Source organism: Delphinus delphis, chromosome 6 (assembly GCF_949987515.2).
Source record: "Delphinus delphis chromosome 6, mDelDel1.2, whole genome shotgun sequence".
Lineage (NCBI taxonomy): Eukaryota > Metazoa > Chordata > Mammalia > Artiodactyla > Delphinidae > Delphinus > Delphinus delphis.
In genome coordinates this window covers 5,744,459-5,767,532 of record NC_082688.1, presented here as the reverse complement: position 1 = coordinate 5,767,532, position 23,074 = coordinate 5,744,459, and the positions used below count along the sequence as shown (strand labels likewise).

Sequence of the window (23,074 nt, the reverse complement as noted above, 5' to 3'; positions counted from 1 at the left end):
TATCATGCCATCTTGGTGAAGATGATTATTGAAGACAAGGGCCTTTCAGAGACCATACCTCAATAATCCATCCACAGGAAGAGCCTTTGTTGGAAGGGTAGATGGATGGATGGATACATGCGTGGATGAATGGTGGATAGACTGATGGATGGTGGATGGATGTATGTATGGATGGATGTATGGATAGATGGTGATAGATGGATGGATGGATGGTGGGTGAATGGTTGGATGGATGGATGGTTGGAAGGGAGAAAGTTTAATGTAACAATCCCTAGCAGTCATTATTTACTCTCTATGCAGAAGGAAAAGAAACAGTTTCATAGGCAATCAAATGATTTTGTGTTGGTCTAGCCAGGAAAGAAGATAAGTCCATCCAAGTCTTAGCTAAGGATGAGGGAGGATGGATGTGACCAGCGGGGCACATATAATTTACTGAAGTATAGTTGATTTACAATGTTGTGTTAATTTCTTCTGTACAGCAAAGTGACTCCTATATATATATATATATTCTTTTTCATATTCTTTTCCATTATGGTTTATCACAAGATGTTAAATATAGTTCCCTGAGGGCACATATATTTTTTAATGCTGTCTGAGCATGACCCATTTGAATGCATCCTCTTTCAACCAATCTGTTTCTTCTCCCACACGCTCAAACTGGTTTTGTGTCACCATTTTTAGTGGACAAGAGTTGTTTATTTCCATTGTATCCACTTTTCTTCCGGTAACAGTTATATTTTCCTCCATCCCTTCATTCCCTCTCAATATCTATGGCTCTGAGATCTCTGAGCTCTCAGAACTCTATGGCTGAGATCCATGACTCAACTTCCTCCCGGCAAGATGGCTTATGTAATCTTTTTTCCAACATATTACTATGAAATTTTCAAACCGAGCAAAATTGAAAGAATTCAATAGTGAACACCCATTTACCCACGCCCTAGTTTCTACTATGAACATTTCACTACATTTGCTTTATCTCATGTCTATCCATCTATCTGTCCCTCCGTCAAGCAATTAATCCATCTTATTTTTGTTGCATTTCAAAGTAAATTGCAGACATCAGTACATTTCCTCCTAAATGTGTATCATTGACTAGAGTACAATATTTGTCTGCATGTTTTTTCTTTCATTATAAAGTTTACATACAATAAAATATGCAAATCTTGACATATGCTGAATTTTGTATATACTGTGTAACCCAAATTCCTATCAATATATATAGAATGTTCCCTCATGCTCCTTTCCACTCAATCTCCTTCCTCAACTTTCAGAGGCAACTACTGTTCTGATCTTTCCACTTGGGCTGTTTCCAGTTTTAGGCTATTATGAAGCTGCTATGATAATTACCATACAACTTTTTTTATGGACACATATTTTCATTTCTTTTCGGTAAATATGTAGGAGTGGAATTGCTGGGTGAAAGAGTGGGTATATTTTTAATTTATTAAGAAACTTCCACTCTTTTTTTCTAAGTGGCTGTACCATTTTATGCTCCTAAGAACCACGTGTTAGCGTCCCAGTTGTCCCATACTTTGTCAACATTTGATATCTTTTCAGTTTTAGTTTTAGCCATTCTGGTGGGTGTGTAGCGGTTCTAGCTTGCATCTGCTTAATGACTAATAATGTTGAGCACATTTTCTTGTGCTTATTGACCATTTATTCATCTTCCTTTGGAATGTGTCTGAATTTTTTGCCCATTCGAAAAGGTACATGCATTGCAGCACTATATACAGCGAAGACATGGAAACAACCTAAATGTCCACTGACAGATGAATGAATAAAGAAGATGTATATTTATACAAAGGAATATTACTCGGCCATAAAAAAGAATGAAATAATGCCATTTGCAGCAATGTGGATGGACCTAGAGATGATCATACTAAGTGAAGTAAGTCAGAAAGAGAAAGACAAATATCATATGATATCACTTATACGTGGAATCTAAAAAAAAATGATACAAATGAATTTATATACAAAACAGAAATAGAGGGACTTCCCTGGTGGCGCGGTGGTTAGGAATCCGCCTGTCAATGCAGGGGACACGGGTTTGATCCCTGGTCCGGGAAGATCCCACATGCCGTGGAGCAAGTAAGCCCGTGTGCCACAACTACTGAAGCCTGCGTGCCTAGAGCCCGTGTTCCGCAACAAGAGAAGCCACTGCAATGAGAAACCCGTGCACCGCAATGAAGAGTAGCCCCCTTGGGCTTCCCTGGTAGCGCAGTGGTTGAGAGTCCGCCTGCCGATGCAGGGGACACGGGTTCGTGCCCCGGTCCGGGAAGGTCCCACATGCCGTGGAGCGGCTGGGCCCGTGAGCCATGGCCGCTGAGCCTGCACGTCCGGAGCCTGTGCTCCGCAACGGGAGAGGCCACAAGAGTGAGAGGCCCGCGTACCGCAAAAAAAAAAAAAAGAACGTTCACAATGTTGTGCAACCATCACCACCATCCATTTCCAGAACTTTTTCATCATTCCAAACTGAAACAGTACCCATTAAACACTAACTCACCATAAATGTACACTTACCATATGATCCAGCCATGCCTAGGTATTTACCCAAGAGAAATAATAGTATATGTCCATAATAAAGACTGATATTCAACTGTATTTATAACAGCCCCAAATTGGAAACTGTCCAACTATCCACCAACAAGTAAATGGATAAACAAATTGTGGTATACCCATTCAACTGAACACTATTCAGCAAGGAAAAGGAGTGAGCTACTGACACACAGCATCCCATGCGTGAATATCAAAATAATTATGTGACGTGAAAGAACTCTGACAAAAGAGTGCATACCGTGTGCTTTTATTTATATAGAATTCCAGAAAACACAAACTCATCTATAGTGACAGAAAATAGATTGGTGGTTATTTGTGGATGAGGAGGCCAAAGGTGGGGAGGCTGGAGAACGGGGAGGGGTGGGATGGAAAAATTAGAAGGAGGCATGAGGAAACTTTGGGGGTGTGTGCATGTTCATGACTTTGATAGTAATGATGGTTTCTTGGGTGTATATGTAAAACAGTGTCAAAGTATACACATTAAATATGTGCAGTTTATTGTATATCAAAATTTTTTGTTCTGTATTATATATCAAAATTTATCAATAAAACTGTTGTAAAAAAATACTGGATGTTAGAAGACAATGAATGATGACTTCAGTGTCCTAAAGGAGAATTATTTGCAATACCAACTTCTACAACTATCTAAATTGTTAATTGAGACAGCAGTATGGCCCCAGAATATTTACTGCGTGTAACCTCATAGGAACTTACTTGAGGATGTAGCACTACTCTATGAAGAGTAGGGTGGCATGAGGGCAAGACTGGTACTCTTACTCTGATGGTAAGACACAGGGTACCTGTGCCTTAACGTTGCTCTAAAGAATGTCCTTATTCCTCATCAGTGCTGGAGATCCTTAGTAACTCTCCTTGATTTTTAGATTTGATGCTGACATGCTCTTTAGTCTGCATTTGAAATTCCAGTGGATGTTTGACCATAGAAAAGGGGGTCTATGAAAACCTCTAAATGGAGAACACCCCACTCACAAAGAGTTACTGCTATGAATTCGTTCTACCTCAGAGAGAAAGAAAAACAGTGCAGATCCTGCGATAGGAATGCAAGCCTTCCCCAAATTACAAATGACCAGATGTCAAGGAACCTTAGGATAATGCATACTGGAAATACCCGTACTATATCCTTCAGGGTAAGGGTCTACTATACAACATTCCCATATTTTGTTCCTCTTAATTTCTTTAGAAAATCATATCACTGTTCAGAAATGTTCGCCTTTTCTCCCTGGAGGTGGATTATATTTCTCTGCCATTTGGCCAATTCTTGACCACTGGCTTGTTTTGGTCAATGAAGTGTGAGCAAATGTAATGCATGGCATTTCTGAGGTGAGGCAGGAGCTTTAAAACACAGTCCGTGCTTTACCACACTTTCTCTTCCCTTTGCCTCAGTGACGTTTAATGTTTGAGACAGGCTGCTCTATCAGCTTTGGTTGAAGAGTGAAGGCAATGTGTAGCAGAGGCACAACCTACCAGCGATGTTCATCACGTAGCGTGAACGTTCACGTTCGTGTGAAAAATAACCTTTCTTGTTATCAGCCACTGATATTTTGACGTTTGTTACTCAAGCATAACCTAGACTCTTACAGATAAAATTTCATTTTAGAGTGGCTTCTAGTTGGTAATATCTAAGGAAGCATTTCAATGTCATCAGTAATGTACCTCTAAATCCCAGGGTGGGATGGCTTATTTAGGTGACAGTCTCATATGCAAAGCGAGTCACAACCAGAGTACGTGGATTCTTTTTTAACCTCTGAGAATCTTTTCCTAACGAGCTTGGGCAAAATCATTCTCATGCATTCATTTCAGAAATATTGAGAGCCAACAAAATGCCAGGCATTTTGTTAGGTACTGGGAACAGCAATGAACAAGGCAGGTGCGGTCCCTGCCTCAACAGAGGTTTCATTCTAGTGGAAAAGACAGACAATAAACAATTACACAGTGATTTAAAAACAGTCACGATAAATGCTAAGATGATGAAGTCTACGGTGTTAGTAGAACATAGAACACTGGACCTGACTGGGTCTGGGTCATCCTCCTCTTTGATGTCCCCAGAAATAAGTGAGTTGCCCAGAGTTACTCAACAACTAAAAGGGGGAAGAACCAGAACCTCATCCTCTTACTTAGGCATTCTGTGATCTTTGGACCAAACCTTGAACTGTGCCTTATATTTGGGCCAATAACCCTGTTTTCACTCATAGGGAGAGCCAGCTGGAACTTGGATGAAACAACATACTCACCTAAGATTTTTGAAAGTATTCAAAACTCAAGTATCACTGATACTGGGTCAGCAGAACCATCCCTGTTTGGGAAGGTTGATGCCATATCCTTGATTTTTACAAGGATAGCAAATTAAAACACGCAACACACCCAAGCCGGACCACAGATAGATATGTTGGCATGTGTCGGTCCTGCCTCACAATAGCACTTCAACAACAGCAACACCGCCAACTATGTGCTTTCCTACATGGCTCGAAACATTTTGTCCAAAAGCGATACTCTCCAATATTGCAATTTTGACAGATTCTTTTATTTTACCATAATCTAGGAATTAATCCGATTTGGCTTTATTCAATTCAAAATAAGTTTCCTAAGCACCTAGGGATACAGGGGAAAATAAGACTCAGTCTCTGCTCTAAAGGAACTCACAGTCTAGTAGTGAATCATTAACAAATGAAGAACTGCTCTTTGATTATTGGCCATTTATTACTCATACTACTTTCCAAAATCTAAAGTTCTCCTATCATGCTGACATGAGAGCTCAAGAGAAGTCACATTGGATTTTACTCCTTTATTTCCCCTTTCTTAGTGCTCCTCTTCCTTCATAACTTCAAGATGGGCATAAAATAGTTGACAACATGACTCTCCATTAAATTCGATTCCTTGGCACCATAGAGCTTGGAAATATTAATCATGAGGGCAATCTTGTTAATCCAAAGAGGGGCACCTCTATTTGGAACTGCCACTGGCAAAATGTGTGTCAAGCCCCTAAGTCTTGTTTCTTGGTGGGGGTGGGGGGTAGCTGTTTGCTCATTTGTAAAATCCACCTCAAAAGCTCAAGTGTGTTCCAGCGTTAAGATTCCTTCCCTTGCTTTGAAATATCTATATCTAGTTACCATCATTTTTAAAAGTTACTTAAGCATTCCAAGAAGCCCTCTTGCAATACTGTTTTGACTCAGCAGGCAGGGAAGCAATGATGGTCCCGTGGTATTTCCTGTATCCCCAGAGTCCCAGAGTTCGTGAAGGAATGTGTAAGAGGACACCGCGCTGGCTTTCCAGTGGAAGCGCCCTTCCTAAGCTGTGTCGCTAGGCAACCCCAGGTGTGGCATTAGCCCATCCATCCTCGAGGAAAGTGATTACGACGCAAGAACTCGGGCCCAGGACTCTGTAAACGTGGGGCACTATTTTATGGTGCTGTTCCTTGCCCTCCAGCCTCCCTCTGGGTCCTCACGGTGCCATTTCAAAGCGCTCAGTCCCAGTATTCCTAATCGATGGTCATTTCTGAGAGGGGCAGCCAGGGTGCCGTCCAGGGAAAGCCAGGTCACTCCTCTCTGGGTTTCCAACCGCATCTGGGAATGGCGGGATCGCAACCTATCCCTCGAAACCAGATGGCAGCCTCGCTAGCAGGGCCCGCCTCCCACTTCCGGCCGGACCGCGGTCACGTGCCCTGACCCCGCCCCGCAGACGCGGCTCCTCTCGCGTCGGCGAGCGTCCCGGCTCCCCTTCCGCCGGAAGTGGGGCGACTTTCCCTTTCCGGCTACGGGTCCCCAAGCGGAGCGGGAGGCCCGACGGGGGAGCCGAGCGGCGGCGGCGGCGGCGGGGGCGGTAATGGCGGAGCTGGTGCAGGGGCAGAGCGCTCCGGTGGGGATGAAGGCCGAGGGCTTCGTGGACGCTCTGCACCGGGTCCGGCAGGTACGGGCGCGGCAGGCTGGTAGGAGCACGGGAGCCTGAGGCGGGGCCGGGTCGGGCCTGATGGGGAGAAGGGGGTCCGGCCTGGGGGCGGGAGGTAACCTGGGCTGACGCCCCAGCTGGGCTCGGCCTTTCCTTGTGGCTCCTGCAGCCGAGAGGAGCCGAGAGATGAGGCGCCACTGGGAGGCCCAGGCCCAGCCTGTCGGGCCGGTCTCCCAGGTGCCTGCAGCCGCTGGGAAAGGATTTGTCCAGGACGCCTGGCCCTATCGCGTCCCCACGCCGGGGCTGGACCCGCAGGGCAGCCAGCGTGGGGTTCTGAGGTTTACGGGGGTTGGGGGCTAGGGGAGCTCACGGCGAGGACCCGGTCTAGACAGAAGGGGGCTGGCTCAGGCCCAGTAGCTTTTTAAAACTTGGAAAACATCCTCTTCAGACTTATTATATTTCGAGGGTGGAGTGGAAGGAATTCGAGGGTATTTTACTTTCGAGGGTGCTCTGGGAGAGGAGAGAAAGAAAGATGTTAGATAGGTGTGGGTGGTCCGTAAGACGTAGAAATTCCTTATGGGCAATAGTTTTTCCTCTTTCAGGGAGCATGTGATATGAAGTCATTCCAGCAGTGAAACTTGACCATCTGACAATGTCGTGCATTTTGTCAGAGTTAAATAAACTGATTTTTAAGAGGTTGCAAGCTTCCCTGGAGAATGCATGTGGGACCTGCCAGAAATACTCTTTGGTTTCTGGTATGATGTTTAGAACAGAACATGTCCTTGTATTGTGTGTGAAGCTTACTGAACTTAAGTGTTAGCTCTAACACTTAAATTTCTTCTGCTGAGTGTCTTATACTCATCGTCTCTTCCTATTTAATTGTAGGCATACTAACGGATACTTTAAAAGTTGGGCTATAACTAATTACTGCTTGATTCCTAACAGAAAGCTACAGGACTCATTGTATTAGAAGAAAGCCTCCACTCGGTCGCTTGAAGATATGGTCTTTACACCTCTTTCCAGTATTCCAGGGGAGGGAACCCTACCTGTTTCCCAGATACTGACTTTTCACTGTAATACTGATGCTCCTATAGACATTACATTGGATCCCAGAAGTTTCCAAACCTGTGGTTCTGCCTAAAATTTTATCCGATGACTTGTTACTTACTGCCTAGGCACCAACCAATATATAGCGAGTATCCATCTTACTTAGACTTCAGAGCCAACCAGTGGCTGTAATGGATGAACAGTGCCATCCAGCTCCCCTTCCAGCACTCTGCTTGCCGGCGTGTTACACTGCTCTCCTCTACAGTACAGGGTCCTGAACCTTGTTTCTCACTGGCTACTAATATGTAATGGCTTTCACTCTGTGCTGATGTGTGACAATCACCTTGTCGGCCTCTGTATCCAGGAAGAATTATAGTCACTACCCTAAAGAGCTCAGATCCTCAGTTTGCAGAAGGCCTGTAGTTGAACATAAAATGAATTTTGAACCATTGAGAAGACTTTCTGCTTCTCTTGAGCCAGTGGTTGAACTCATATTCTTGGACAACCTGCTCAAGAGGGAGGGAGACCCTCTGTTAAATGCTGACCTAATGTGGATTGTTGAAGCAGTGGTGTTTACTACTAGCAGAGGAAACTTCACTGGAAATGTTCCCAGCTCTGAAATGCACCATTGACTGGAGCAGTTGTAAGCCCAATGGAGACAGTGCTGTAAGTGTATTACTTCCGAATATTAACAGCTGGAGGGCGATACTATCTCCAAGGATTTGATGGCCTTTAAAAACTAAAGAAAACACAGGTTTGTGGGTAATTTTAGGTTTATTTATAGATTTGCATTGGGCAAGAATTGAATGTTAGAAATCTAAAATATTGTGTACTTATATCAATAGTAAAGCTTACCTCAGAGGGTCTCATATCATTTGGGCATCTGATGATGGTGGTTCTGCCTTGCCATTGTGTACACAGCATGTTGCAGAAATGTGATTTTCCCCCCAGTAACTGGAGATAAAAGACAGTGCATTTCTTTATTTAAATGATTGGAAAGCTTTCTCTCCTCTTAGGTGTCCTCATAAACACCAGGGGCAGTCTGTAAGGCCCTCATAAGTTTGTCAGGGAGCAGTAAGCTGTCTGGTGCCCAGTTTACCCAGAATATCACAGCAGAGTCTGAGTTGACCCTGATGGCATTTGAACCTGCAGTTTCTATTAAGTCTGATATGTTGAGTCCAGTGCCTAATCCACTAAGCTTCCCTCCTGGCATGTTGAAGCCTCCTTTTGTATCCTTTGGACTCTCCAACAAAGGGAACCAATTGTTGCTGTTAGATCACTCTAAGCATGGTATTCCTAGATCTGAAGGGAGTCTCTGAAGATGTCATGTAAAATTTAAAATTTCTGCAGCAGTGTGAAGTCCAGTGAGCTAATAGTGTTTGGCCAAAGGGATAACATAGCCACTTAGTAGGGAAGCACACAAAGGTAGAAATGTGATCTGATTCAGTCCCACTGGTGAAGATCTAAAACTGCTGGGTGTTAAAAAAAAAAAATCATGTCCAGTTCTCTGAAGTCATTGGCTGGTTAGCAAAAATAAAGTGTTTCTTCAATTCTTCAACTCGTCGTTTAGAGAGCGCAGGATCCTAATAAGAATGGGATTGGACTTAAAGCCAGATTACCCTGTTCTGTGGCCACACTGCACCTCTAAGCTGACTACTGTCTGTCAGGCTTTCAAGGGGCCTCATGGAGATTATGGATGAGTAGATGCACATCTGTTTTGTTCAGCTTTTCTAAAAATGTAAGAGTTCCTGGAAAGCCCACTGCTGATAGTTCAGTAGCATCCGTCACCAGGTGCACCCATTCGCGTGTTAACAGGACGACGTCACACCACAGTGTACTTCACATTCCCAGCAGCCTTCCTTCCACGAGCTGGACCAGCCGCCTGCCAGTCATCACCCAGATAGACGTTCTCTTATCAAACTGCTAGGGCTTCTTAGGACTTTAAGCTCCTATTTTGACCTAGACCCAGTCATTGCCTCTGCACTGCATGATTCTAGAGTGTTCTATTCACATAAATACAGTGTTAATTGGTACCTCATGGAGTTGGGCATCATGGTGATTCTGCTCTCAAATGATTGTGACCAAGCCCCTGAAGAGTCAGTGGAAAGTAACCTTTGACAGATTTTAAGGCCCAGAGCCTACTCTTTACTAGCACTGTTTTTTGGAACTGTTTGGTTGGTGTGGGGCCTCGGAAGTTCCACAGTCCTGCAGAAAATGCTTCCCAGTGCTGCTGTTTCACACTTCGAGCCTGAGCAGTAGATGATTTGGCACGTGTGCTGTATAGAAACACTACATTTCCTTTAAAAGAATGTGTCTCCACCATTTAAAGAAAAGGCCTGTGTTCATTGACTGTTGGGCACTCCTCGAGAGATGCTGCCTTTGCTCACCTCATATGTGCTGCGTGTGCTGAATGCTCAGTGGCTTTCAGTTTACTCCACTGAGACTGTCTTAGACGTGCCCAGTGGTTGAGTAGCTCAGATCATCATTTCACAAGGGACTAACTCCTGGGTGTACCTTCCTTTGAACTTTCTCAGGCACTTGAAGAAAACCAGTGTCTGCAGGACATCTGTGGGTTGCTCTGTGTCTTTGCTTTGATGGGACCCAGTAGAGTACCCTACAGAGAGCGAGTTCTTGTTTAAGGGTTTTCATGATGTGACTGAGCCCATTTGGGTCACCGCACTTTTTTTTTTTTTCTTTCCTGCGGTACGCGGGCCTCTCACTGCTGTGGCCTCTCCCGCCGCGGAGCACAGGCTCTGGACGCGCAGGCTCAGCAGCCATGGCTCACCGGCCCAGCCGCTCCGCGGCATGTGGGATCTTCCCAGACCGGGGCACGAACCCGTGTCCCCTGCATCGGCAGGCAGACTCTCAACCACTGCGCCACCAGGGAAGCCCTGGGTCACCGCACTTTAATGGAAGCACTGAACTTCATATTTGGTATTGAAAAGTAGATGGTAAATGAACAGTACATTCCACTGTATGCCTCTAACGCTTTTCTGATATTCCGCTGGGACTTCTTTATCTTTCTTTTAAAATCTGATAACCCATGTGTATCATCAAAGTAAGGTTTCTTAAGTCCCAGATAAAAATTTGCGTAGACCAGAGTTTTCAGACTGGTGGCTGGAGAAGGCTCAGAGCAGGCCTGCAGGCATGCTTTGTTTGACCACACGCTGCCAACACTTAGGAACTAGAACAATTTCACGTAAAAAGTGAGATTTTTATCTAATACTTGGCCATACTGCTCCCACGTTCTGCGGTGACTTTATTTGGCAGTAGCTGGGTAGCAGCTGCCCCTTTGCACGGGGCATTGACTCTTCGAGTTGCCTTTGTTCTCACCACTTTGCTTTTGTTCTGCACTGCCCATCGGGATGCCTAGTCAGCAGCTTTTTTTCCTCATCCTTTTCCAAATTGTGAGCCCATACAATAATTTAAATTTCTAATGGAAAGAGCTCTGGTGGAGAGTTAAGCGATCTGAGTCTCCTGCAAGTAGCTGCATGACCTTGGGCTAGGTTGGCCTTTCCCAGCATTTGATCTACAAGCTGTTCATAGATCTTCCATGGAAAAGGGCTCATGGACAGAGAAGTTTGGGGGATACAGGGTTAAATAAAGGTGAATTGGCTTCTTTACTGCAGGACTTCTCAGAGCCCTTAGTATGCTTCTGTGCATTAAGTCCTACTAGGGTTTGAGATATGCATTGTAAATATACCCAAGTTCTGTCACTTCATACCCTCTTTTCATAAAACCAAATCACTGTCTGTGGATCAAACTTCAGGAAATATTAAGCTAGATAATCTCAGTGGTCCCTTCAAGCTCACCAACATTCAGAGCTTCCATCCAGCTAGATCTGAAAAAAGTTTTGGTCATATTATTTTGGTTTTTACTTTCTAATGTGTCGTGTTGCGTGTCTGTTCAAGCTCCCCTCTCCCTAGCTTTGCTGTGCAATTCTTTAACTCTGTTAATCGTCCCTCTTGAAAATGTTTTGCATTTAGAGTTTTGTTTAAAGACACTTGGGAAAGAATAGCCAGTACTTTTGGAGGCATGAACTACATTTTTATCCTAGTATCAGGTGATAGCAGATCACTTGCAAGACTGAGTAGTGTTCATGGAAATTGTGATGGGGATTGCCTGCTATTGTTTGAGGATCTGCTGAGTCCAAGGCCTCTTGCTGGATGCCGGGCCAATGTAAAGATAAATAAGACAAGTTTGTTGCTGGTTTTATCTTACCGTGGAATTAGATCCTCACAACAACCGAGTGCAATAGTCAGGACAAGGGTTATAATTTTCATTTTATATTTGGAAATAATAAGCCAAAGGGAGATAAAGCAGTATTCTCGGAGGCACACAAACAGTTAATATATGCAGTAGTTCTTGGACCCATGTCTTCTGCATTCTAAGAGGGACTCGGTTCCTTTGCAGAGGTAGTTGGGTAGTTTTCCATCTCAATGAGAATTCTGCAGCAGAATCTTCAAAGCATCAAAGGGATGCTGGTGGAATTAGATGGGACATAGGGGAGAAAACTAATGGTCATGTCATCTTGAGGGTCTTTGGAGGGGGGATCCTAGCTGGAACAGTATTTCAGCTTGGAGCCTCAGCTGGTCATCTTAGCATTTTCCCGACAGGCTTCTCCATATTCACTTTAATTTTAGCAAACGTTTAATGAGTGCCTTCTATGTGCCAAACACATTGCTGTGCATTAGGGAAGTTCTTGAACTTGTTTGGGAGCATAGACCTTTTTAAGACTCTTGAAAACTTTGAACCGCTCCTCAGAAATATTTAAATAGTTTTATGTAATTTCAGGAGCTTCATGAATTCTCTAAAGCTAATCCCTGGAGCTCCCAGTCAAGGAACCTTTGTCCTGGCTGTACCAAGATGATTGAGCCAGGTCCGCACCTCAAAGAGCTCCCTGTAATGGGGAGACAGTATAACCAGCAACTTTCTCAGTGAGGTCACGCTACTTAAAGGTAGTTTGTAAAGTGCTTTGCAAGCAGATAAGGGAGTGTTTAATTCTCCCCAAATGTGGGTGGCATGAAGTTGTCAGCAAAAGCTACTAAGAAGAGCTGATACCTTATTCGATTGACATATAGAATTCCTTGTTTTGGTTAATGCCAGTTAACAGGGCAGAATCAGCCAGGGCCCCATCTCTAATGACAACAATAGCTACCATTCATTGAGCTTGTGTTGTGCTGGGTGCCAGGCAAGGACTTTCGTATAAGTTCTCTCATTTGATGGTTGCAGAATACCCAAGAGGTAGTATAGTGCAGTGGTTATTAAGGCTTTGGATTCAGTCTATATGAGTTCAAGTTCTGCCAATCACTAGCTTAGTGACTTTGGATAAGTTATTTACCATCTTTAAACCTCAGTTTCCTCATCCGTAAAAGGGAGATCATTAATGGTGGCTATATCTATCTATCTATATCTATATAGATAGATACTTTTTTTTTTTTTTTTGGAATAGCTAACATTAGAAGTTAGGAGGTTACCCTTGGGAGGTGGAGGTGGGTAGTGACTGAAGGGGTCGTGAGGCAGCTTCGGGGCTGCTGGTTATGTTCTGTTTCTTGATCCGGATGCTAGTTGCACAGGCATTTTAGTACCTGAAAATTCAGGCTATCAACTCACCCATGTACTTTTTTTGTATTATTATTTTATTATTTTTTATTATTTTTCAATAGAAGGTTAAACTTAGCAAACATTTCTCGTTCCTTGCCATGTGCCCAGCGTTGTTCTCGGTGCTTTACATTGTTATCTTGGTATCCCCATGGGTACACTTCCAGGCAGACTGGCTCCAGATCCCACAGAATTGAGCTCCTGTCTGAGGTCACCGCGAAGATGAAATGAGGGCACCATCAGGCACTTAGTAAGTGCACAATGAATTTGATACACTGCCGCCTTCATAGTAACCTAGGTAGTGGGTGCAGAGTGAGGACTTGCCTCTGTGCACCGTGGCTCCAGACCTGCCCTCTGAGAGTTGCTCATCCTCAGCCACTGGGCTCGACCGCTCTGGCCACATACTGTGTCTTCCTGCTGTGGGGAGTAGAGACTTTCAGTCCAGTCTGTCGATTCGCCAGGGCGGGGCCACCCTGGGTGACTTTAGAGCAGAGGTTCCAGGGAGGCAGGTTGGGTTCCTCCTCCCTAAGTAGTGGTGTGAGCTCTCACCTCTGCTTTAGAATCGACAGTGACTATGTTGAATGACATGGACCCAATCAGCGTGTGGATGACTTGCCGCCATTCAGATAGCTTTGCCTGTTTCCATTTAGTGTAAAGTTTTATTAAATGTGAAGTTGTGGAAATATTCACAGCTTTCTGTTCGGGTTTATAGGGTGAGCTACTCTGATTACAAAACTTAAAGATGTGCACTGGGAATAAGTAATTGCCACGTTTCCTGACGTTAGTGAATCGTGTACCACCTTTATTATGACTTTTGTCATATCAGTGAACCCTCAGTATTCTATTTACTTTGTATTTTAAAATCATTTTAAATTTAGATTTATTTAAAATATTTTTGAACATTCATCCATGCACCTCCCCGAATTGCTTTGTACTCTTTAGAAAACACTGGTTTAGTTCATCCCTGCATTTTACAGGGAGCGAGACCACTGAAGGTCTTGCCCAAGGTCGTACACCGGAAGAGCCAGCTGGACAACCAGGACTCCTGACTGATTCCTGGTCCAGTGCTCCGCTCCTCCACATTTCCACTGACTACTGGCAGTGGAGGTTAAATGTCTATGACGTTGATTTATATTTCATCTATTAGCTGTGCTGAAAGTAGCACAGGTAGTGAGGTAACCCATTCTTGCTGCCTCCCCCCAGAAAGGGGGAAAGTGAATCAAGTAGCAGAAAATCGGTAGCAGCGTCCCCTCAAGGTCTTGCTTTCAGATAAGCAGTGGAGTGGCCTTGGTTTTCCTGGAATATCGTGGCTTCTGTGACTATTTTCTGGCCCACACCATTATTAACTGAAAATGTACCTCACTTCCCTTAAGCAGTTACTGTTCAGAATGGTCAGTTATGGACGTGAGGAATTACTTCTGTGTACTGGAAATCATTAGGTTTTAAGTCCTCGGGAAGTGACTATGTTTAAGAAAGTATTAGGTGGAGGAAAGAGAGTTAGCCTAGTGCTGTGGTCAGTAGCATGGACTCTGGAGTCAGGCAGGCCTGGGCTTCAATGCTGTTTCTGCCATTTATAAGATGTGTGACTTTGGGCAGGTCACTCAGCCTCTCTGAGCTTCACTTTTCCTTGTCCTAAAGTGAAAATAATAATACTAACCTCCTAAAGAATCATCATGAGGAATAAATGAGATAGCATCTTTAAAATGTTCTTAGCAGAGTGCCTACACATAGTAAGCACTCATTGAATTTTAACTCATTATTTTAGTAGGCGTTTAAAATCATGTCTTAGAACAAGGCTGCATTTGTATGAATAAAGGAATATTGTTTCTTTATAGCATATTGTAATATATAATGTGATATCAATGTAAGTTATGGTATAATTGTATATTATAACGTTAAACTCACATCTAACATTTGTTTAGCCGCAGTTCAAATGCAGTTATTGACTTCAGAGCTACACCTCTTAACCATTATCCTGTAATGCTCTTCTCTTAGTGAAAATTTCCCAAATTATAGATAACCTGAGGCAAACATGATTTAAAAACAAATCTGAAATCCTCAGTCACATTTTAGAAGGTCGCATGTTGATTTAATCAAAATTAGGAATAGAAAACTATTGTGACACTTCTGGCATATCAGCTTTGGGGAAAAAATTACGTTCCAGCAGTATATGAAACATACCATATAAACTATAACGCCAAGGACTCAGGCATGACATCTGAGCTAATTTGGAAGGGAGGGAAGAGGTCTGGAAGCTAAGAGGTCTCATCAGAAGAGGGTAGAGAGAGTGCCAGATATGTGGAGCTTACATTTAGGGTCCTGTCTTTGAGGGTGATCTGACATGCACACTACTGGGGGACTCCACTGATAACCATAACCTTTTCTCTTGTGTTTTGGGGTCGTCGTTACTGTCTCTTGCCAATGTTTTGGTCTGTCTTCAAACAGACAACTGGGCCAGTAATCTTGTGAAAACCCTCACATTGGCCATTTACTGCTCAGTTTATTGGGCAGATGAAAGGGTCTCGGTGGGGCATAAGCCACTGCAGTGTTCTCACCTTTTAATCTGCCTGCTTCCCGAGCTGAGTCCTTAAAGATAAGTTTTGCATCTTAAGTAAGTAACCAACCTCCACAAGTTTATCCAAATCACATACAGAGAGCAAGGTTGAAAGTTGGTGGTAGAATGCTGTTAGGCGAGATTTATACAGTATTCTGTTTTAGAGCAAATGCCCACTTGCCTTGAAATTTGAATATAAGAGATGGGGTTTCTATCAGCAGTCTTAGTATTTTAATTATTTAACTTAAAATAGTGTTTTTCAACAAGCACCTGTCCAGGCTACCACCATCTGTAGCCTAGACAGGGCAAACATTTTCTTCAAAAGTCCATAGTGGGAATTCCCTGGTGGTCCAGTGGTTAGGGCTCCGCGCTTTCACTGCCAAGCGCCCAGGTTCAGTCCCTTTTTGGGGAACTGAGATCCCACAAGCCGCGTGGTGCGGCCAAAAAAAAAAAAAGTTCAGGTAGTAAATTTTATATATACACACACACACACACACACACACACACACACACACACACTCTGCACACCATATGATCTCTGTGAATGGGTGTGGCTGTGTTCTAATAAAACTTTATTTACCAAAGCAGGTAGTTCACCAGCTGGGGTTTGCTGACTCCTGGCCTAGAATACCTCCTAAATGGTCCTGCTACTCTTGTCCCCTTAGAATCTATTGATATTTTCCTTGTCCAGGGGCATTTTTTTAAATCATAACTCAGCAGGTTACTCCCCTTACTAAGCCTTGTAGTTGCTTTCCATCACCCTTCATATAAAATCCAAGCCCCAGAATTCCCTGGTGGTCCAGTGGTTAGGACTCCATGCTTCCACTGCAGGGGGGCACAGGCTCCGTCCCTGGTCAGGGAACTAAGATCCTGCAAACTGCGAGGTGCAGCTAAATACATACGTAAACATAAATAAATAAATAAGTGAATAAATCCAAGCCCCTTCCCATGACCTCTGAAGCCCTATGTGAACTGCCCTTGCCCACCCCTTGGAACACATCTAGTTCCTTCTGTTCTAGTGACGTCAACTTACCTATCAAGCTTTCTCCTGCCTCAGGGCCTTTGTACAAGCTGTTCCCTCTGCCTAGAATGCTCTTCCTCATCATTTAGGTGTCAGATCACATCTCACCTCACAGCAGCCTTCCCTGATCACCCTGTTTAAAGTAGCTCTCCTGAGGACTCTGTATGTCCTTGTCTTCTCTTATTAGTATCATGCTTATCACCAGCTGAAATGATCAGTTTACTGATTAGCTTGTGTACCTGTGACTCCCCACTGACTGCCGACTCTGGGAGAGTAAGGACCTGCTTATTCTTGTTCACTGCAGAGCCCAGGACATAGACACTCAGCACTTGTTGGGTGAGTGGCCTTCTTTTACAGCCCTGGTATTTGTGAAGGGCTGGTATCTTTCCCGTGTACAGAGCTCCTTTGTGTTCAGAGAATGTTGTTATCTCTTCAAAAACTATGAAGCAGATGGTATTATACCCAGAGGATCTTAGGCAGAGAGGAAGGGGACTTGCCCAACACCGCAGAACTAGGAAATGAAAAGGACGAGACCTGACCCAGGATACCTGACATTTAAATTCTGCCTTAGGTTTTCAGTATCATGATTGTCTTTGGTTGTTTATTTGTTTAATTTATGTTGGTCCCAGAAAGTCTCAGAATTCTGGGCACATTTGGACAACCTCAGGAAAACTACCACTGAAGACACAGGTCTGGGACATCTCTGCTGGCTGCCCTTAATCCACCCTTGCTTGTTAGGCTTAACTGAGGGACTAACATCAAGACCAGTTGTAAATATTCCTTCGATTAAATCAGAGAGTTAATTTATTGTGAAAATCAAGTTTAATTCCTAATGGAAACAAAGCAGATAAGCGTAGGAAGCTCTACATAGCATTTGTTTCTAGGGGAAAAATTGAATAGCTATGTTCTGTTCTTTGATGATGAATGTTAGAAGTTAGAATAGCTCTCAGAGGTTATCTCGGTTTCTCCAGCACAGGAATCCTTCCAAACTAGTCTGGACAGATGGTCATCCCCCTGCTGTTTGAACTTCCAGTGAAGAGCAGCCTGTTGTTTTACGTTTCTGTAGATCACATCATCACTTTATAGGGGTTAAAGTCAACAGGACGAATATATACCTAAAGAGCTGTCAACATTTGAGCAAACATGGCCTTTTAAATATTGCTGCGGAATTTGTTCCTTAAGGGAATCCTGTGCTGAAACCTTTTGAACAAAGTTCTTCATATTCTTGGCCTGCTTTTTTCCTTAAAATGTGGTATACCTATATTTTAAGTGATGACTTGAAAATTTGCTTGTAGAAGACACATTTTTGGAAGTATCATTTCTAAAGACACATTATTACTAAGACCAAAAGGGAACTCAGTTAATAGTGCAGAGTCCATGTCCTGTCACAACATTGCTTTACGTTAATCTCCGTCGGGGGGAGAAATGGGGTAACAGCCCTTTAAAGAAGACTCTTGTCTTTCTCCCTCGATGGAGCCATGATTTGTTACTGAGTATTTAAATCTGATTCTCTCTGTAGATTGCTGCTAAAATTGATTCAATTCCTCACTTGAATAATTCCACACCTCTAGTGGACCCCTCAGTGTATGGCTATGGAGTACAAAAACGGCCCTTGGATGATGGAGGTAAGTTGCTGTAAATATCTTTGCCTTTCAGGTGGTAGTGAACCTGCCAGTTAAGTTGGAGTCTGTGTCAGCCATTTCCTTAACAGCTTTCTCCAGCGTCACTCTCTGAAGAAGAATGCTTGTGGGGAAGTATTTAAGATGATTTTCCTCAGCAGTTCTACGGTATTTGAGTTCTTACTTGCCTTGATAATACGGGAAGTCTTTTCGGCTGGGCTGTAAGGTAGAAGACAGTCTTCGAGCATCAGCTTGGAAATAATTGGACTGATTCGAGAGTTTTGCTTGATTTAGCCCTCAGCTATTCCTCAGTGCACACGTGGGAATTGAAGTTCCCACTTTTCTCCAAAGAAAAGCTGGGATTTGGTGCATGGCTCTGTGGAGGCTGTGGCTACGTACTGACCTTAAAGAAAGGAAAGGGGAGTGATGACCTTTTTTCAGTTTATCTGCTGGGTTTTTTCCACCATTCGCATTTATAACAGGCTCTTTCTAGCAGCATCCATTTTTCTTTCACTCATTCTTCGTTTATTTCATTGGTTTGTTGATATACGCTACTCATCCCCAAAAGAATTTGAGACCACTTAGAAGTGCGTCGTTACCAGCACTTTGGCAAAGAGTATCAGATGTGTTTCTGCAGAGAACTTGGACTTCCTTTATCATATTTCATCTCCCACAAAATAGCTCTGTAAAAGGGATTCTGAAATACACTAGATGGCACGTGAATATGCACGTAGTGGGTGGGCCAGTGTCTTCTCTTCCTGTCCTCAATCTGCATATGTACCCAGCCACGTATGTGTGTTCATGTTTCTGTGATACCTTATTAAGTGAAAAACAGTCAAGGTATACAACAGTATATATTTTGTAATCTCCTTTCCCAAAAAAAAGTGCATGTTTTATGTTCATAGAAAAAATGTAGTTTGGCATGACTAATTGCTCTGGTCTCTTTGGAGATTCTAAAAGAGAGATTGCCATCATTTTTGTAAGTGGGAACCTTTTTGGAATAATTATATAGACTCACACGGTGCAGATTTTAATGGAACAACCCGCAATTTGGGTATAAAAGTTCTTGTCTATTTAAAAAAATTATTAATGTTTGTGGTCACTCACAGAAAATCTACCACAGGGCCACTGGAACTAAGGGGAACATTTACACTGCTACTCTGAAATGGTATCTTGTGATCATCTTATATTTGATTGGCATGAGTGATTTCTTAGACCGAACATGAGTGATTGTATTATCTGCATTTTTGCCTTAGCAAAAAGCTGTCATGCAAAGCAACCTTTTTTACCTTTTCGGGGCAATCATGTTTCAGTTCCTCTTATGGGACATCAATATAAAAATAACAGTAAGTTGTCTGGCTCTGAGCATATGTCTCATTAATGGACAGTGTGTCTCTCTGGCCCACCATTTCCAGAAATTGAGATCAATACATTCCACAACTCTCAGCCTTGTTTTCACCCACTGCGTGGAGTTGAAGTGTAAAACTTGTGCCCACAGAGAAGAGTATCACTATGTCCTTTGCATAATGAATGCCTGAAAATTTGCAAATGAAACCTCTGGCATCTTGCAGGCTTTTTTTCTCCCATTAATCCTTTGCACACCCATTTGAAAGAATGTTGCTCGTTAAGTCACCAGTAAGTCCAGAATCTCACTTGAAACTCCAGTTCATTATTATATGTGTATCGTCACCTTTTTTTTTTTTTGAGAACCATAATTTTTTGCATTTTGGGGGACTAAGTTCTTGTGATTAGAGAATAAATACACTTTTTCTCTTTCCTCCCCCCAAATATTAAGTCTCCTTTAGTAGGAAAGAACCGAGGGAGACCCTTTCCGCCTTGAACCGCGTCTCCTGTCATCCCCAGGCCTGTGTTTTACCATGACGACAGACTGTATTTGAAGTATGAGAAATTTCTCTCAGGCCTTTTACGTTCTACATAACGGTTTGATAAAGTTAATCCTCTCTTCTGTTTAAATAACAGAATTACACAAATGGTTTGTTTTTCTCCAAGTTGGTCTCTTTGTGTAGAGTTTGAGATTTGCTGTGGACCTTAAGGAGAGCTGGGCATCTGGGGCCTGCCCCAGCCTCTTGTCAGTTGTCTCCTGACAGGGGTGAGGTCACTGGGCCAGTTCTGTTCTCTTGAATAAATATGTGGATAAACAGACCCTGCCAAGGAAAGTGATGTTCGTGTTTACCCAACAGCTTTCTAAGGGTCACAGGCTTGCTGTTTGTGAGATGAAAGTTTAGAAAAGCAGAGACGAACAACAAGCAGGAATGCCGGCACTTTTTTCTTAGCAATAAAGATTTCCGAGGGCTTTGCAGTTTTTTGTTTGTTTTGGCTTGGGATTTTTTGAGGGACATTCATCAGATCACCTCTTTAGCAATATGAACTTGCAGACTTTCCCGTGAAGCCAGGTTCTTTGACGTCTGGGAGGTTAAAGTTCAGTCCCCTAGAAGTTTTTGGAGGTGTTATTTGGGTCTGTTTAAAGGTACTTCAACTCTTAAGTCAACCATAAAGAACCTTAACATAGGGCTTACTCAGGACATGGAGATGTGCAAACACGTGTATGAATGGGAGGATTTTTTAAAGTGCTAGGCAGTAAAACAGGAGGAGAGCGATTTGAGTTCGTTGTGTTCTGATGTAGAAAGCGATTTGGGTTAGTTGTGTACCAAGGCAGTGGTGAGTTGTCCGTCAAGCTGCCAGTTCATGAGCTCACCTGGAACCCAGCAGGAGCTTTGCACCCAGCGTCCAGAGCCTGCCTCGGTCCCTGATCTGGGAAGAGCAGTCATCCTGCTGCCCTCCCCCTCTGGGTCAGGTCATTTTCGCTGTCAGCGTCTTCCGTCTTGGCACCCACGCTTTCTCACAGTTTTTGAGGTGCACCCTGCGGATTCGAGAAGCTCCCTGCTGGTCTTGGTGTGACAGTGGTTCCATCCAGTACTTTCTTCATGCTTCTGCTGGAGCCCATCGAACCAGTTCCACCCCTCTGCTCTATGACTTGTGGCAGCTTCCGGTAACCGGGGGGCCCAGCCCTTCCTAACCTGGCCACCGCCTCCTGCCCTTCCAGTCTCGCTCCCCCGTTCTGCGCTCTGCAGCGGCCTAGTCAGCTTCCTTCTCTGCTCTTCCAGAGACACTTCCCCCATCCCAGCCCTTTACCTGACTGACTCCTGCTCACGCTCAGTCTCGGATGTGATGTGACTCCCTCCTGGCAACCTGTTCTCATCCTCACCTTTTGACTTTCTTCAGTGCCCCGCTCGCCTGCCCTCTCAGGGTGCCCCCTCCCTTCTTTCGTTTCCTTCGTCCCCTTTACTCCTCCCTCCCTCCCTGTTCCCCCTCTTCCTCCCGTTCTCACACGCCCACCTCATCGGGAAATAATAAATGGCACTCTGCTCTGAACTTCGACAGCAGTTCACTTGTCCCCTCCTTGGGGCGCATTTCATCTTCTTTATTCTGCAGGTGACGGGACGTCACGTCCCTCTCCTACCAGGTTCCACGTGCCATGATCATAAAGACAGTTTATTTCCCTACCTACCTCATGCAGTGAGTGAATAAATGGCTTGATACCTGAGTTCTCCCTCCGTGTATCCTATGATAGCATTTAGGAAATTGTGTGAAAAGGAAGCTCCAGATTTAAGAGAGTAGTATTAGCTCACTGATGTAGAAATGCAAGTTTAACTTTCATCTAAATCAGAAGTTGGCAGGCTTTTTCTTAAAGGGCCACGTAGTAAATATTTTAGGCTTTCAGGCCGTATGGTCTCCGTCCCACCCACTCAACTCTGCCATTGGCACTCGAAAGCAGCCTTAGACAGTACGTATACAAATGAGCATGGCTGTGTCCCAATAACTGGTTGTTTACAGAAGTGGAAAGCTGGCCCTCAGGCGTAGTTTGCCAACCTCTGATCTCAAATCAGCCTTGTCAAATGATTAACTCTAATACTTGCTTAATCGTCAGTTAGGAAGGTGTACAGAGGGTCCCCACTCCCCTAATTTCCTTAAACAAATCTCCTTGTCTCAGGTTCCACTCTCTGTCTTGACTGCTGGAGAAAACAAGTGGTTTCTACTCTTTACGTAGAGCTGGTTGACAGATGGAAAAGGCACTCTTCCCATTGTCCCCGCCATATTTCGAGGGGCAATGAAAGCATCTTCTCCAGTTTTTTTTTTTTTTACTCTGGGAGAGTTTTAGGTAATCACATCCCCTTGAGCTCTTTTAGTTCAAACAGACCACACTCTCTTCCTGTCTAATCTGTAAAGAGTGACACCAAAATCAGAACTTGGGGTGAATAAAGCGCCATTCCTGCCATTGCAAAGGGTTGGGGTTGGGGGGCGGGGAGTGTTATGCTAGTGACTTTGAAAATATGCCTGTCTTTTCTACCAGAGACTTTGATACTTACGTAATACCATCTTAGCTTTACCACACTTCCTGGTCTTCTTGTGGAATGAAGGAAGGAGAATTTTTAGGGGTACTACCAAATGAATGATTTACAGGAAGATTGGAATAGAATATCTCTATGGTCCTTTGCAAGTTTTATTTCAGCACTTGTGGCATAGGGCAAGGAGAAGGAGGAAAAAAGAGTGAGGAGGAAAGAATGTTTTAAATTCCAGACTTTCAGAGAGAGAAGGGGGATGAGAGGTGCCCGTGCTCGGGAGTGGCGAGGGCCAGTGTGCCTGCAGCTGCGTGGCAGGGGCGTCCGTGCAGCCGCAGGCACGGGGCCTGCACCACCTCAGGCAGGATCCTGCAAGGGCCAGAGCCTCTGCTTTGGGAAGAGAGAAAAGTGCATC

General features: G+C 43.9%; 1 protein-coding gene across 3 annotated transcripts in view; it reads left to right on the top strand.

Moving 5' to 3' along the window:
* Nucleotides 1–6,325: 6,325 nt before the first annotated feature.
* The window catches only part of FUBP3 (far upstream element binding protein 3), a 49,225-nt gene continuing 32,476 nt past the window's right edge, over nucleotides 6,326–23,074 (top strand). For 2 of the 3 annotated variants that reach the window (XM_060013968.1, XM_060013966.1), the window contains exons 1-2: nucleotides 6,326–6,477; nucleotides 18,199–18,304. In XM_060013968.1, coding sequence (XP_059869951.1) covers nucleotides 6,394–6,477; nucleotides 18,199–18,304 — 190 coding nt within the window. In that variant the 5' untranslated portion in view covers nucleotides 6,326–6,393. Of the gene's footprint in view, nucleotides 6,478–6,833; nucleotides 7,212–18,198; nucleotides 18,305–23,074 lie in introns of those variants that run through there. The other variant, XM_060013967.1, reaches the window with a different exon arrangement.